This window comes from Megalobrama amblycephala, linkage group LG3, assembly GCF_018812025.1.
Source record: "Megalobrama amblycephala isolate DHTTF-2021 linkage group LG3, ASM1881202v1, whole genome shotgun sequence".
NCBI lineage: Eukaryota > Metazoa > Chordata > Actinopteri > Cypriniformes > Xenocyprididae > Megalobrama > Megalobrama amblycephala.
This window is the reverse complement of record NC_063046.1, coordinates 43821572-43836084: the sequence shown is the minus strand read 5'-3', so window position 1 is coordinate 43836084 and position 14513 is coordinate 43821572. Positions and strand designations below refer to the sequence as shown.

The window sequence follows — 14513 nt, the reverse complement described above, 5'->3', positions numbered from 1 at the left end:
TTTTAACTTTTTACCCAGGTGCTCCAGGCTTTGGTAGCCCAGGCCCGCCCGGTTTCCCCGGTTCACCAGGTAAAGCATTGAGTTTTGTTCATGTATCTTCATTTTTTCATTAGAAGAATTCTGATTCTAAGTTCTTCATTACAATTTTCATGGCAGATTTACAGTGATTTACTGTTTTTCTTATGTCGCAGGGCCTAAAGGAGACCCTGGTTTTCCGGGTCCTCCCGGAAGTCCTGGATTTCCTGGTCTGAAGGGTGAGTCTGGATTTCCTGGTTTGCCTGGTCAGATTGGCCCTGTAGGGCCACCTGGGCCTCCAGGCCTACCTGTGCAGGGACCTAAAGGTATCCAAGGCCCACCTGGTCCCCCCGGAAGATCTGGTAAGTTAAACGTCTCATCCCTTTTGGCCAGCTTTGCCCTCTGGCTTTCACAATGTCATGAGTCAAAATGATCATATCAAGAATCTCTAATTTAAAAGAACAAACTATTTGTTAAAATGATAATCAAAGAATTATTTTAATAAACACTTAAATCAGCACACAAAAACACATGCTTTTGTAATCCCAGCAAATATAGACACAAATACTTGCTTTGCCGCATACTCCTAATAATTAATACTGCGCTTTACCACAGTGTTTGCTATTTTCTGATGTACTTCTACAGCCCCATCAAGTTTATTTATGAAAAGTGAAGTAATTCATGGTATTGGTATAGTAGCTATCTGACTATAATGGAAACTTATACAAGAGAAGGTAATTATATTGACACAAATTATACCTTCAGGAACCGAATGCATTAGCACACATTTTCATTTTTGTCACCATAAAGATGTTTTATAGATTTATCTTCAGGACTAAGTACCCTGTTCGGGAATCACTTCATCAGCAAATGTAATATTATTATTGTGAACCAGAGGGCATACTGGCTTTGATTTTGTTTGTTTGACTGATTTGCATGGAATATTACACAAGCAATCATGATTATGTCATATCCATGTCACTGTCACAAATACACTCTCAGATCAAGGAGCACAAGACAGACAGTTTGCATTCCCTTCACTGCAAGTGATATTCTATTCACTCCCTATCGTAATTGTGTGCTGGTTTGTCATGTGTTAGAAAGAAGTGAAGGATTTGCATGCATGCAGAGGTTTTTCACTGTCAAGTGTTTCACAGTTGCCCAGTCAGGGCCCTATGAGTATTACGCACAGTGTCTGCTTCCCCTAATTCACTGTTAGCTGTTCACCCATCCATTCATCTATCGTCATTCACCTTTGCGTGTCTTCACTTCCACCCGTCCTTTCTCTTCAGCAGTAGAAGCTGTGGTGAACCTCCACAGGATGCTGTCTATGTCTTTGATCAAATTTAGTGGTCATCTGGAACTTTTGCATGGGAAATGTGCTGATTTGTAAGAAATGAAAAGCCATTGCAGGACTATCTAAAATGGGCTCCACCTTGGAATAGAAGAGTAAAAACTCTCATGAATTCTGCTGCACTTCATATAAGATAAGATTTTTTTTAAACAATTAATATAAAATTGATGTCAGAACTGCTTGATGAGTATCTTACCAAAGCTTTTGAAGTTGATGAAGAAGGAGACCATTTTGGCTAGTGTCCATTAGGCTTATTTTATCCAGGTGCATTCTGGGTATTATATGCATTTTCTGTTTCTTGCGGCTTGGTGCTGCTCCTCCTGATGACATGGGATCTTTGCAGGCCCAGCAGGTCAGCTTCTTGATGCTATGGAATTGATTTTTTTTTTTTTTTTTTCATGTTTCAATACACAACTCTGTGTTAGAATTTTAATTTCATCTACCTTAATAATGTAATTCATCTGTATTGTGACTAGACGTGCTAGAAAGATTTATACAATGGCTGCTTTATGTCAGTAATTGTTTAAATCTTTTCTAGCATACACAATAAACCTACCACAGTATAATTGACTACATGTGTAACTGAGCATTTGCTACCAGATTATCAGATTTTGCATTATGATTTCATTTACACGCACAAGGATATTACTATATTGGGATTTGCTGATAATACGATTATCCTTATCCAAAATGCAACAAACTTGATAAATACAAAATTCCAAGAGCAAGTATTTCCTGAAGAAATTAGCAGGAAAAGAATGTGAATGTTTTGATTACTCAGATTATGATGATCGCTCTGTAGTACAGCTTTATTCCAATATGTGTTGAGATGTGCATGTACACTACTATTCAGAAGTTTAGGGTCGGAAATATTTTTTAATGTTTTGAAAAGATGTCTCTTATGCTCAGCAAGGCTGCATTTAGTTTATCAAAAATACAGTAATATTGTGAAATATAATTGCGATTTAAAATAAGTTTTTTATTTTAATATATTTTAAAATGTAATTTATTCCTGTGATGGCAAATCTGAATTTTCTTTAGCCATTCCTCCAGTCTTCAGTGCCACATGATCCTTCAGAAAGTCACTTTTGATCAGTTAATTGCAGCCTTGATAAATAAAAGTATTAATTTCCTTCTTTCATCTGTTACTGACCCTAAACTTTTGAATGGTAATATAAATGTCATGTCAAATATGCTAAGTTGTTTCTTCAGTAATGCCTTCTATAAAGCCAGCGGAGGAAAAAACAAACAATATTTCTGAATTTTAAACATGTTCCTCACCACATCATATAGCTTACTTGCGTTGCTGTGCTCTTTATTTAAAACATTTATCTTGTTCTTTGCTTCTCCTCTTATTGGACTTTTGGGAACCCGTTGACCTTTGACCCCACTATAGGTCCTGCAGGTTAGACAACTTGGTTTGATTCTCACCTGTGTCTTACTGTGCACCTCCATTAGTTATTAGATGATTTACCTCAGGTGGGACTGGGATGGATCATATTCATGTTTACTTTTTTGATGTTTAATTTTCATGTCCCTATCTAGGAATATAGTTACAAGTCTTTATCTCTCTTTGTACCTCCTCCTTCTCATAGAACATCCCAGAACCATTCAGCACACTATATACAACAATATACATGATAAACATGCACACATTGCTTGTTTGAATAATGTTGACAATGGTTTAATGATTTGAGATGCATGCTATTTTGATCAGATTCTGAGGAACTGATTTCTGTTCTGTGAATGTGAAGGTCCTTCTGGCCCTGAGGGTCCACGTGGACCTCCAGGTAGTGGAGGAGTGAAGGGTGAGAAGGGCTTGCCTGGACTCCCTGGGACACCTGGTGCACCTGGACTGAAAGGAGATTACGGTCCCCCTGGCTTTCCGGTAAGCATTATCAATGCGTTCCAATTATGTGTTCTAAGGTTTAAGTATTGTTAGCAAAGGGATTTGTAGAAAAAAATATGGTAACACTTTACTTGAAGGGGTGTGCATAAGACTGACATGACACCTTCATAATCTCGACATGACACATGTCATGAATATGAAGGAGGTTTTATGAATGTTTATGACAACTGTCATTAAATGTCATTCGCTCAATTATGTCATTTTTAATGCAAAGATGACATTGTTTGAGATGTCCGAGTTATGACAACTTGACATAAACCAATACATCGTAACCTGTCAGTGTCTTTGTCATGACAACTTGACATCATTTAGCTTTATGGGTTAACATTACATTAAACTGTCATGTGGTTGGTTTTGACATTGGCTGTCATGAGGCCATTATAATAGTGTCATAAATATGTATCTTGAGCTCAAGTACAGTAGTACAAATTGAACTTGTCATTAAAATGTCATTAAGTGACAATACTCTGACAAATTCATACATTCATACATTCTTAATCCTACCCAATACCTAAACCTAACAATTAACTATAATAAGCAGTAAATTAAGAGTTTATTGAGGGAAAAGTCATAGTTAATCATTTATATATGTGTTCCCTATACTGAAGTGTTACCAAAATAATGTAATGTAATGTTAACCCATAAAGCTAAGTAGTTTTTTAAGTTTGATAATTAATCTGCTATGTCATGTTTATGACAGGTTATGATGTTTTGCTAATGTCAAGTTGTCGTAACAAAGACATCTCAAACAATGTCATCTTTGCATTAAAAATGACATAATTGAGCGAATGACATTTAATGACAGTTGTCATAAACATTCATAAAACCTCCTTCATATTCATGACACGTGTCATGTCAAGATTATGAAGGTGTCATGTCAGTCTTATGCACACCCCTTCAAGTAAAGTGTTACCAAAAATTTTGTAGGCTGCATCTGGTTAATGTGTGTTTTATGCATTTTTTTGCTAAAAAAGAGAAATTTTTGGATAATGACTGTTAAACCATTTAAGTGAACTTAAAAGTCTTTCTGCTTTCTTTTTATTCTCACATAATAAAATTATTTAAAATAATATAAATAGTTGTTCATTTATTTATTAATTTGTATTTATTATATTCAGTTAGATAATGATGTTTTTTATTTGTTTTTGACAAGGGTGCGCCAGGAAATCCAGGGCCTAGTGGCCTGAAAGGAGATACTGGACCTCAAGGTGTTACTGGATTCCCAGGTTAGTTATCTTGCTATAACCATTAAAGCAATTGTTTACCCACAAATTTGGCTGTCGTTATTTACTCTAAAAGTGGCGCATCAAGCACAGTGACATATCGACACCAAGTGCCTTTGCTTCTTGCATGTTTTATAACTGAAAGTGAGTGCGCCAGTTCTAATCTGCTGTATGGAGAATTACACTTGATTCTGCATGAATCCAACTTTAAATTCAAATCTGTTTATTATACAAAATTGTACAATACACTCTACCATTCAAAAGTTTGAGGTCAGTGAGATTTCTTTTTAAAGATATTAATAGTTGCATGCATTCATTTGATATTTGAGAAGACTGGAGGAATGACTGCTGAAAATTCAGATTTGCCATCACAGAAATAAATTACATTTTAAAATATATAAAAATAAAAACAGTTAAAGTGTAATAATAGTTCACAATATTACTGTTTTTATTGTATGTTTGATCAAAACAAAACATAAATCTTACCATCCCCAAACTTTTGAATGGTAGTGAATGTAGTATTAATAATTCTGCTTTTGTGTTTCAAAAAAAGAAATAACAGCATACAGGTACATGTTTGGAACACCAGAGTGACTAAATAAAAAAAATGTGTGTATGTTAAAGCTTGTTTTGAAGCCTTATTTATAAAAGTGTCTTTTTCACGTAACCTCTGCCTGTTATAGGACCTAAAGGACAGCCTGGCCCTGCTGGAGCTGACGGCTCCCCAGGACAACGTGGTGATACTGGAAGCCAAGGTATGTCATTTTGAAACATTTTCCCTTTACAAATCCGAAATGCATCCTCTAATACTCTTTTGATCACAGGACCCCCTGGTGATCCAGGCTTTGCTCCAGGGCCTATTTTATTGAAGGGTGATCCTGGTCCACCTGGACAAAGAGGAACGCCAGGCAACAGAGGCCCAGTAGGACCCCCGGGATTACAGGGTCTTCCAGGTTAGTGGTTACACTGAGACTAAACAGTACAGACCTGCAAAGGCTGGTCAAGAGTTTAGGACCTGGTCTGGTCTTCTTCCTCCTCATGTCTGATGTCACTTCATCCTCTAGGTTCACCTGGCAACCCTGGAGACCCAGGTCAAATGGGACCTCCAGGATTTACCGGCACACCTGGAAGGAAGGGAGATACAGGACCAGCTGGACAACCAGGTAATGTTAGGGTCCAAGACATGGCCTGGTGGGTAGAAATGTTGCACAAGACCTCCCAGAGTTCAAATCCAGCCCGGGTCATTTGGTTAATCTTTGAAACACAAATGAAGATATCTTAAATGAATTCTGTCCCTTCGTTGAAAGTCCAGCTAACCAAAACTTAGAAGATCCAAAAAGCTCATAAAGGCATGATAAATCTGAATCGAATCTGAAGCAATTTAGTTTGATTAAACCACTTGATTCATTTATATTAGTTTTATGATGCCTTTATGACCTTTTTGGATCTTCTTTGTTTTGTTTACCTGGATTTTCAATGGAGGGACAGAAACATTTCAGGTTTAATTAAAAATATCTTAATTTGTGTTTAAAAGATTAACCAAAGTCCTATGGGTTTAAAGTGACTGTATGAATATGAACAAATGATGACAGAATTTTAATTTTTGTGCAAACTATCCCTTTATGGATCGTCCTTAATTTTGTGGCTCCGAGATTTTCACAAACCACAGGAACAGGAGGCTTATAGACAGGGTTGCCAGTTTTTCACTACAAAACCTGCCCAATTGCTACTAAAAACTGGTAAAAAATTGCATTTCAGGGGCTAAATATCATGTTATTTGGGGTTGCTTCAACCTGCGGACATGAAAAACAACCTGCGGCAAGTGTTAAAGTACCCCACTTGGCAACACCGCTTATAAACAGTGCCTGAATTTTCTCCAGTTCCACGTACCAGCCTCACAATAACCATGATGTCATTTTTTAAAGGTCCGCGTGGTTACCCCGGCCCTCCTGGTCCAGATGGGATTCAGGGCCCTCCTGGTATCCCAGGATCACCACAGTCAGCACACGGTTTTCTGATCACTCGCCACAGTCAGACCATAGATGTGCCATCGTGTCCAGATGGCACATCCATTATCTACGATGGCTACTCTTTACTCTATGTGCAAGGCAACGAGAGGGCGCACGGACAGGACCTGGGTGAGTAGCCCTAAAACAAATAGAGCACACGCGTGTATCATGTTTTTTCTCACATCACTTATATTATGACTATTGTGCCATTTTCTCCATTCAAAAAACATCAGGTACGGCTGGTAGTTGTCTACGTCGTTTCAGCACAATGCCTTTCATGTTCTGTAACATCAACAATGTTTGCAACTTCGCATCCCGAAATGACTACTCCTATTGGCTGTCCACACCACACCCCATGTCAATGAACATGGCGCCCATCACTGGAGTGGACATCAAACCTTACATCAGTCGGTAAGAGACGGTCACTCTAACAGATGATGATTAGGAGTGGGACCTGAATCCATTGCATTTCCTGAATCATTTTGTGTGTGTGTGTGTGTGTGTGTGTGTGTGTGTGAGTGTGTGTCCTGGTATTCCCTACGTTAAGGGGACCAAATGTCCCCACAAGTATAGTAATACCAATAAATTATCATACAGAATGGCAACGCAATCATTACAGAATGATGTTTTTTGAAAATTTAAAAATGCAGAAAGTTTTCTGTGATGGGTTTAGGGGTATGGGTAGTGTAAGGGGATAGGATATACAGTTTGTACAGTATAAAAACCATTATGTCTGTGGAAAGTCCCCATAAAACATGGAAACCCAACATGTGTATGTGTGTGTAGGTGTTCTGTGTGTGAAGCTCCAGCCATGGTGATTGCTATACATAGCCAGACCATTCAGGTGCCATCCTGCCCGCGGAACTGGGATACCCTCTGGATTGGTTACTCCTTCATGATGGTATGTACATTATCACAGAAATTGCGTTTCCATTACCCTTTAAGTTGCGAATTGAAAAAATGCCCAATGGAAACAAAAACGTCAATTTCACACAAAAAATCCCATAAATCGCAAAAAAGTTTTTATGCTCGCATGAGGTGGTTTTTCAGCCAATTCGGAAAATGAATATTTTGCAGAACTACAATGGAAACAGTTTTTTCGCATTTACAGGTCACCTGCCGTATGTAAATTCGATCATTCTTTAAAGATAGCGCAGTATGTTTGGACAGATGACGAGAGTTCTTCATTAAACTCAAAAGAATTATGGGACTTCTGGATTCTAAACAACAAAGAAATGCCATATTTTGAGAAACACCCAGAAGCACCTCATACGTGGCCTCTCCCAAATATAAGGGGCTTTCCTTGCCATAAATGCTTGGATAACATGCCTACATCTCCTTTGATTAAAAATAATGGCTAGTGCAGTGGCTGGGATATATACGTAAACCTACCAACATCCGTTGCCATGATTTTTTGAATTACTTATCACGAGAGGAAAAAAAGACGTTTTCGTCGTATAACATCGGTTAATGTACACGTTGTCATTTCGCAATAATTTTTATCGATATTTAGAAAATATCGCAAAAGTTTTGAATCTGTAATGGAAACGCGGCTAGTAATATTTGAAAAAATTGTGTCTGCCTAATCAAAGTCTAACCAACATGCAAGAAGCCATTTTGTCATGTGATAAGAGAACCATTAACTTTTAGACCAGAAGTTCTCAACCTTTTTGACCCCCTTGTCCACAACAATATTCAAGATACACAATATACAAACAATATAAGTCCCCTATGTAGGCTTTCCTCTGGAAAATCTACTATAATCACATTTGTTTTTATATAAGAGTGTCCATATATTAAAATAACTAAACTAATTCAAATAAAAGTGCTGTTCTTCAGGGTTCCCACTCTTTTTAACCAATGAAATTGCCTGACTTTTCCAGTCATTTATGATTACTTGATAAGGATTAAAGATAAAAGTCGTGGGCACAGTTATTTTATGTTTCCCTTTCGGACGTACATTTTTTGGGAGCAGACTATTTAATTAATGAATAATGAATTATTTACCTCTACAATAAACAAGCCTTAACCCATTTTGCGCACGTGTTGTTAGTATCATCAGCTCTGCTTGTTTGTGACGCTACATGAATTTTGAGCTGCCCTTGATGGATTGCGCTGGTCATTATGGAAACGACCTGGAAATTGAATCATCTGGCTGCATCTGTGTTCTTTAATGTGCGTATTGTCAGTAAATCACCTGCAGGACTTTTATTGGATTGCGGTCTCACGCTAAATTTCCCTGTTTAGTAAATATGGCCATAAGTTCTGTACAGTGTGTGTAATTTAGCATAGTACTTTTTACCAGGTAACACCATTTGATAAGTCTTTAGTCAGAGGTTTTTTTTTTTAAATGAAAACTGGATGAATACAAAGACGCTTTTTTAAAAGATTCCTCATTGTTAACGTCCTTATTCACCTTTGACTCGGATTGATTTTTTCTGTTTCTCTGTGTAACAGCACACCAGTGCAGGTGCTGAGGGCTCAGGTCAGGCTCTCGCCTCTCCCGGCTCCTGTCTGGAGGAGTTCCGATCCTCTCCGTTCATCGAGTGCCACGGTCGAGGCACCTGCAATTATTACAGCAACTCGTACAGCTTCTGGCTCGCCACTGTGGACGTGAATGAAATGTTCAGGTAAAATTTCATTTTCAAAAGTACAACAATTCTTAAAAACATTCATGGCGACGTTCTTGAAAAACTGGATTTTTCTTTCTTTGCCCAAACAGAAAGCCAGAGTCAGAAACACTGAAAGCTGGAAACTTGGAGACCCGTGTGAGCCGCTGTATTGTGTGTATGAAGAGGACGTAACGTAATGACATTTGTGCAGTCTGTTGTTGTTGAGGATCAGCCATCACCTACAACGACTGCGGCCATCATGCTGATCACCAGTGGTGTTTCATTGGTGCGGTATCTTCACGTTTAACTCTATGGTGCTACTGTGCGACACAGCAAAAGAAACTGAACAGAATGATTTATTAGTCTTTTTTTTTTTTTTCAAAGAAGTACCTCAAAAGAAAAATACAGATCAAGCAAAGTGCCATGGCAGTTGTGACACAATGTGCATTAGATATTTTTTAAGAGATTTTCTAGAGATTCTTTTCATATAATATTTTCCTATGAAAATTTTGATGTTGGTACACAAATGGTACATTTTTTGGGAGAAATGCTCTCTCGCTTATTCTTTCGAGTGGAATTGTCTCCATGTTACCAAATCGGCACTTTGATCATCAAAGAGACGAAATGCACTGAAGCGTTACATTAATGGGACTGCTTTTTTAAGGCTATCATTTTTCTCCAATCACTTTTTCTTCTTTGTTGGTGGTACTAACACTGCTGTATCAGGACTTTTTTTTTTAGCAATGTGTCATTTATCTCTTTTTGTAAGTAATAAAATGTGTATATTGTGTAAAACACCTTTTTAGTATAAAAAAAAAAAAAAACAGATCTTTTAATGAATTTCTGGGTTCTTTGTCAGATGTTCATTCACTCATTCACTCACTCTTTATTCACATATTAGCTCCACATTCATTTACACTGACATTTGTACAAAGAACGTTCTTTAAATGAAACAGTATTTTATAAATATATATATTAAAAAGAAAGTATATATCCAGAAACTTGATTTGGCTGTAGGAGGGGTATTTTTTTTTTTTTTTTTTTTTTTCATTCAGTAGTTATCAAGTAAGGGTCAGTGCATTCTTCACACCACATAAGCGTAAATGTAATTGTTTTTACAGATCTCTCTTCCATTCTGATTTCATTTAACAAGCAAGGAAACTTCTGTGAAAACCCATCAAATACTAGTGTTATGAATTTGTAAACCATCTTATTTGTGTTATATTACGCCACAGTGTGGTGCATCACTGTTTTAGATTAGATGAACCACTGTCTGTCAAAAACATTTGAACATAAACCACATTTTGGCGTATTATATTATAGATATTTGTAGTTATAATTTGCTGACCGACAGTGATTTATCTAATCTAAAACAGTGAAGATCTTTTTGCAAGTCATCATGGGGTGCAACAATGTGTATTTCAAAATCATTTCCTCCTTTTATGTTTAGTATCCAAAAGTTGTTATAAACTTAAATGACTGAAATAAAAGAAACAAAAAGGTGAACTTTTTTAGAGTGAAATTCTTGTTGTTGTTTTTTCTGTTTAGCTCAGACAGTATTAGTATGGTATACTATTTTGAGATATGTTGTCAGTTTCCTTATCTAAAGCATTGAGCCTTGCTGTATGGGGGGAAAATATACAGTTTTATGATGGTGGACCACTAGAGGGAGAACTGAATCACAGGGACTGTAGGGATGTACCAAACAGTTGTCTTTACTCTAACAGACATCTATGTCAATATATAGTTATTTCCATTAGATGGATATACAGCTCAACAAGACTTTGTAGATTTGCAGCCACTGTGCTTTTGTGTAGTAATGCATGATGAAAGAGGTGTAAAGAGTACATAAAAACCATATTTGAGTAAAAATACTGATACCTTGCATCGAAAATGACTCTACTACAAGTTACAAGTAACCAATTCCAATACAACTCGAGTAAAAGACTTAAGAGTATCTGATTTTAACACTTAAGTATTTTACTCATGCTGAATGTAGGCTCAGAGATGCACTAGTTATTGAGACTGCCAGTGAAAATAAGAAACAATTGATTTGTTAGATGAGAAATCAAGTTTATTTTCTAAAATCAAAATAAAACTGAACACCTCAATGTTGCAATAAATCAAGGTCGACACAACAACCTTTTAAACATCTACAAACTCTCAAGACTCAGTTAAGCTCAAGTGGCCATAACTAAACTTACGTCCTTCAAAACGGTCTTGTCAATGTAGTGGAAAAATAAAACAATGTTAAGTAAAACTTATCTGTATGTGCTGGTTTGAGCCTCATCACCAGCTGCAGTCAATTCCTCATAGAATAAATCAAACACCTGCGATCAGCAACTACCTGCTAATGCACTCACATTCACGTAAAGTATCCTTGTTGACATGTTTTGGGGGAGTGAAGGCAAAATGCACAAGATATAGTACCTCCAATGCCCTTAGATGGCGATATCGCTTCTTTATATCAGAAACAAACGGCTGCAGAAGAAGTTAACTACCATGAAAAATGTAATTTGTAATTGCATTACTCATCGCAAATGTAGTGGAGTAAAAAGTACATTTACTTGCTCAAAAATGTAGTCAAGAAGAGAGTAAAAGTTGCCAATATCTTTGATACTCAGTACAACTACAAAGTAGCCAAAAAAATACTTAAGTACCGTAACTAATTACATTTACTCAAGTACTTTACACCTCTGCATGATGATTCAATCACAACATGGTTAAATGGATGTAAACTTCACTAATATAAATACGGTCTCAATTCTTATCCAATTCTAACAATGTGCTTGTTATCCAGGATTGTTAATGACTAAGCTTTGAGCTTAGGAGTTGTTATTAGGACCTAAAAATTCATTTGACAAACATAAATGTTGATATTTGGCAACAGCTAAGCTCTCAATAGGATCAGTGAACAGATGACAGTAACCCTATTGCCACAGGGATAATGGTCTTTGTTCCAGCCAACAACAGGATCAAGGGCCAAGGTCACGCCAAGCTCTTTACAAAAACTACTTAAGTTGTGTTCCTAGAAATAAGCACAAAAAAAGGGTTATACTGTATATACAGCCAAACCAAAATGTATTCAGACACCTTGAACATTTCATTCATTAATACAGTTTATTCACTATAGTTTAAAAAAAAATGGTAATAAAATATGACAAGATCTCAGAGTTTGACTGTATATTATTTGTTTTTAACACTGATGGACAATAATAGACAGGTGCTTAATGGCTGACTGTGTCATAAATGTGTATCCAAAATATACAGTAGGTCTATAACATCTGAAATATACATGACATAAGTTAGACACAACCGTAGAGTCTGACTTTGGATTAACTTTGTTTATTTGTGTCTATGGAATGATACGTTAAAGCTGTATTTCCAGGTAATTCACCCTTTAGGGGCATATCAGATGACCTGCCTGATTTACAAACTCTCCTTTACCTTAATGAGCTTTAAAAAGGAATCACTGCTCATGTTTGTTATGAAACATGAGCACCTAGTGGCAAATACTACATCCCTTGAGTGTTGGATACTCTGACCGCAGTAGTATTTGACGTAAACCTTTACATGTTGCCTCTGAGCTCATGATCCACATGCAGTCTGAGCCTTAATACAACCTACATTTGTGCACATACTGTAAATGCTACTGAAATGAAATGAGCTTGAATGGAGAAACCTCAGCTCCTAATGACGCACAAACGTCTGTCAGGGGAGGATTCCCCTTCTGCGGTCTGCAGTGGTGCAGCCAAGACTACATTTCAGCGAAGGTTGTTAGAAATGCTTTGGGAAATTGCACTGACTCACTCTTCTAAAACGGATCTGTCATTCAAACGAAATTCAGCGACATCACATGAGCAGGAGTGCTGTTGCTCCTAATATCAGCACCAAAGCTGTAGCTATACAAGGTTGCAGAAGTAACTTACATTTTAAACACAATATTACAGACTACTCTGACTTTTTAGTCCACCGATGAAAATAGTTCAGAACGTAGTTATGAACATTCATAGTAAGTCCAAAATCGCATACTTTCTGAGGAGGTACTTCTTTTGAGTAAGTATTTAAAGGGTTAGTTCACCCAAAAATGAAAATAATGTCATTTATTTTGTTCTAGACCTGTAAGACCTCCGTTCATCTTCGGAACACAAATTAAGATATTTTTGAAGAAATCCAGTGGCTCAGTGAGGCCTCTATAGCCAGCAACCTTAAAGTCCCACTGAAATCAACATTTAAGTTTTTTAGCTTTTAGTATGAATATGTTAGCCTTAATGTTATGAATAGGCCGGTGTGTTCCAAAACAATGACAAAATTCACATTTAGGAGATACAAGCATTCAAAACGTACAGTCTCTCACTTCCGCTAAAATGAATCACGGATTTTCATGACATCACATCGCACTTCAGCTTCTCGACAAATCTTCTGTCCAATCAAATGCTCTCTAGAATCTTAAGTCCCGCCTCCTCCTACCCTCGAAATCAGTCATTTGCTCACACATTTACTAGCTTCTACATGGTGAATGGCACATAGTGCACTATATAGAGAATAGGGAACGATTCAGACAGTGTAAATATGCTTTCCATTGACACGAATGAAGTCCGTTTGAACCGCCGCAGCGTGAGCAGTCTGCTCTGGTCCAGAGCGGATCATATCCGCGAGACGCCACAGACCACAAAAGGTATCGGAACCATTTAAATTCTGCACAGAATGCTGTATTTTAAAGTGATATAGAGGAGATTAGGAGGATAAACTGTTAGATATCAAAAAGAAACAGAGGTTTTACTGAGTTTAATGGCTCTAGCCGAGCTGTGATATAAGCAAAATGCTATTGGCTATTTTAAAAAAAGGGGCGTAGCTGTTTGATACATCGCCCTGTCTTCCTGTTTCAGTTGAAATTACATCAACACATTGAATAATGCTGTGCGTTCCAAGACACTTCAGCGGGCCTTTAATATTATAAAGCGATGAGAATACTTTTTGTGTGCCAAAAAAAAAAAAACGACTTTTCAACAATATCTACTGATGGACAATTTTTCGAAACTTTTGTTTCGAATCAGTGGTTCGGAGTGCCAAAGTCACGTGATTTTAGCAGTTTGGCAGTTTGACATGCGATCCGAACCACTGATTTGAAATAAAAGTTTCAAAGCAGTGTTTTGAAGTTGGCCATCAGTAGATATTGTTGAAAATTATTTTGTTTTTTTTGGCACACAAAAAGTATTATTGTCGCTTTATAATATTAAGAGAGAACCACTGAAATGACATGAACTGTTTCAAATATGTTTTTAGTACCTTTCTGGGCACTGAAAGTGTAAATTAACTTGCTGGCTATGAAGGCCTCACTGAGCCATCGGATTTCATCAAAAATATCTTAATTTGAAGATGAACGAAGGT

General features: G+C 37.1%; 1 protein-coding gene across 2 annotated transcripts in view; it reads left to right on the top strand.

The window, feature by feature from the left end:
- Positions 1-10628, top strand: part of col4a5 (collagen, type IV, alpha 5 (Alport syndrome)) — a 61843-nt gene extending 51215 nt beyond the window's left edge. For both annotated transcript variants that reach the window (XM_048185612.1, XM_048185611.1), the window contains 12 exons: positions 19-69; positions 192-377; positions 3124-3257; positions 4432-4504; positions 5185-5256; positions 5326-5454; positions 5566-5664; positions 6427-6639; positions 6744-6921; positions 7297-7411; positions 8968-9140; positions 9233-10628. In XM_048185612.1, the coding sequence (XP_048041569.1) occupies positions 19-69; positions 192-377; positions 3124-3257; positions 4432-4504; positions 5185-5256; positions 5326-5454; positions 5566-5664; positions 6427-6639; positions 6744-6921; positions 7297-7411; positions 8968-9140; positions 9233-9314 (1505 nt within the window). In that variant the 3' untranslated portion in view covers positions 9315-10628. The remainder of the gene's footprint in view (positions 1-18; positions 70-191; positions 378-3123; positions 3258-4431; positions 4505-5184; positions 5257-5325; positions 5455-5565; positions 5665-6426; positions 6640-6743; positions 6922-7296; positions 7412-8967; positions 9141-9232) is intronic.
- The last annotated feature ends 3885 nt before the right edge of the window (positions 10629-14513 follow it).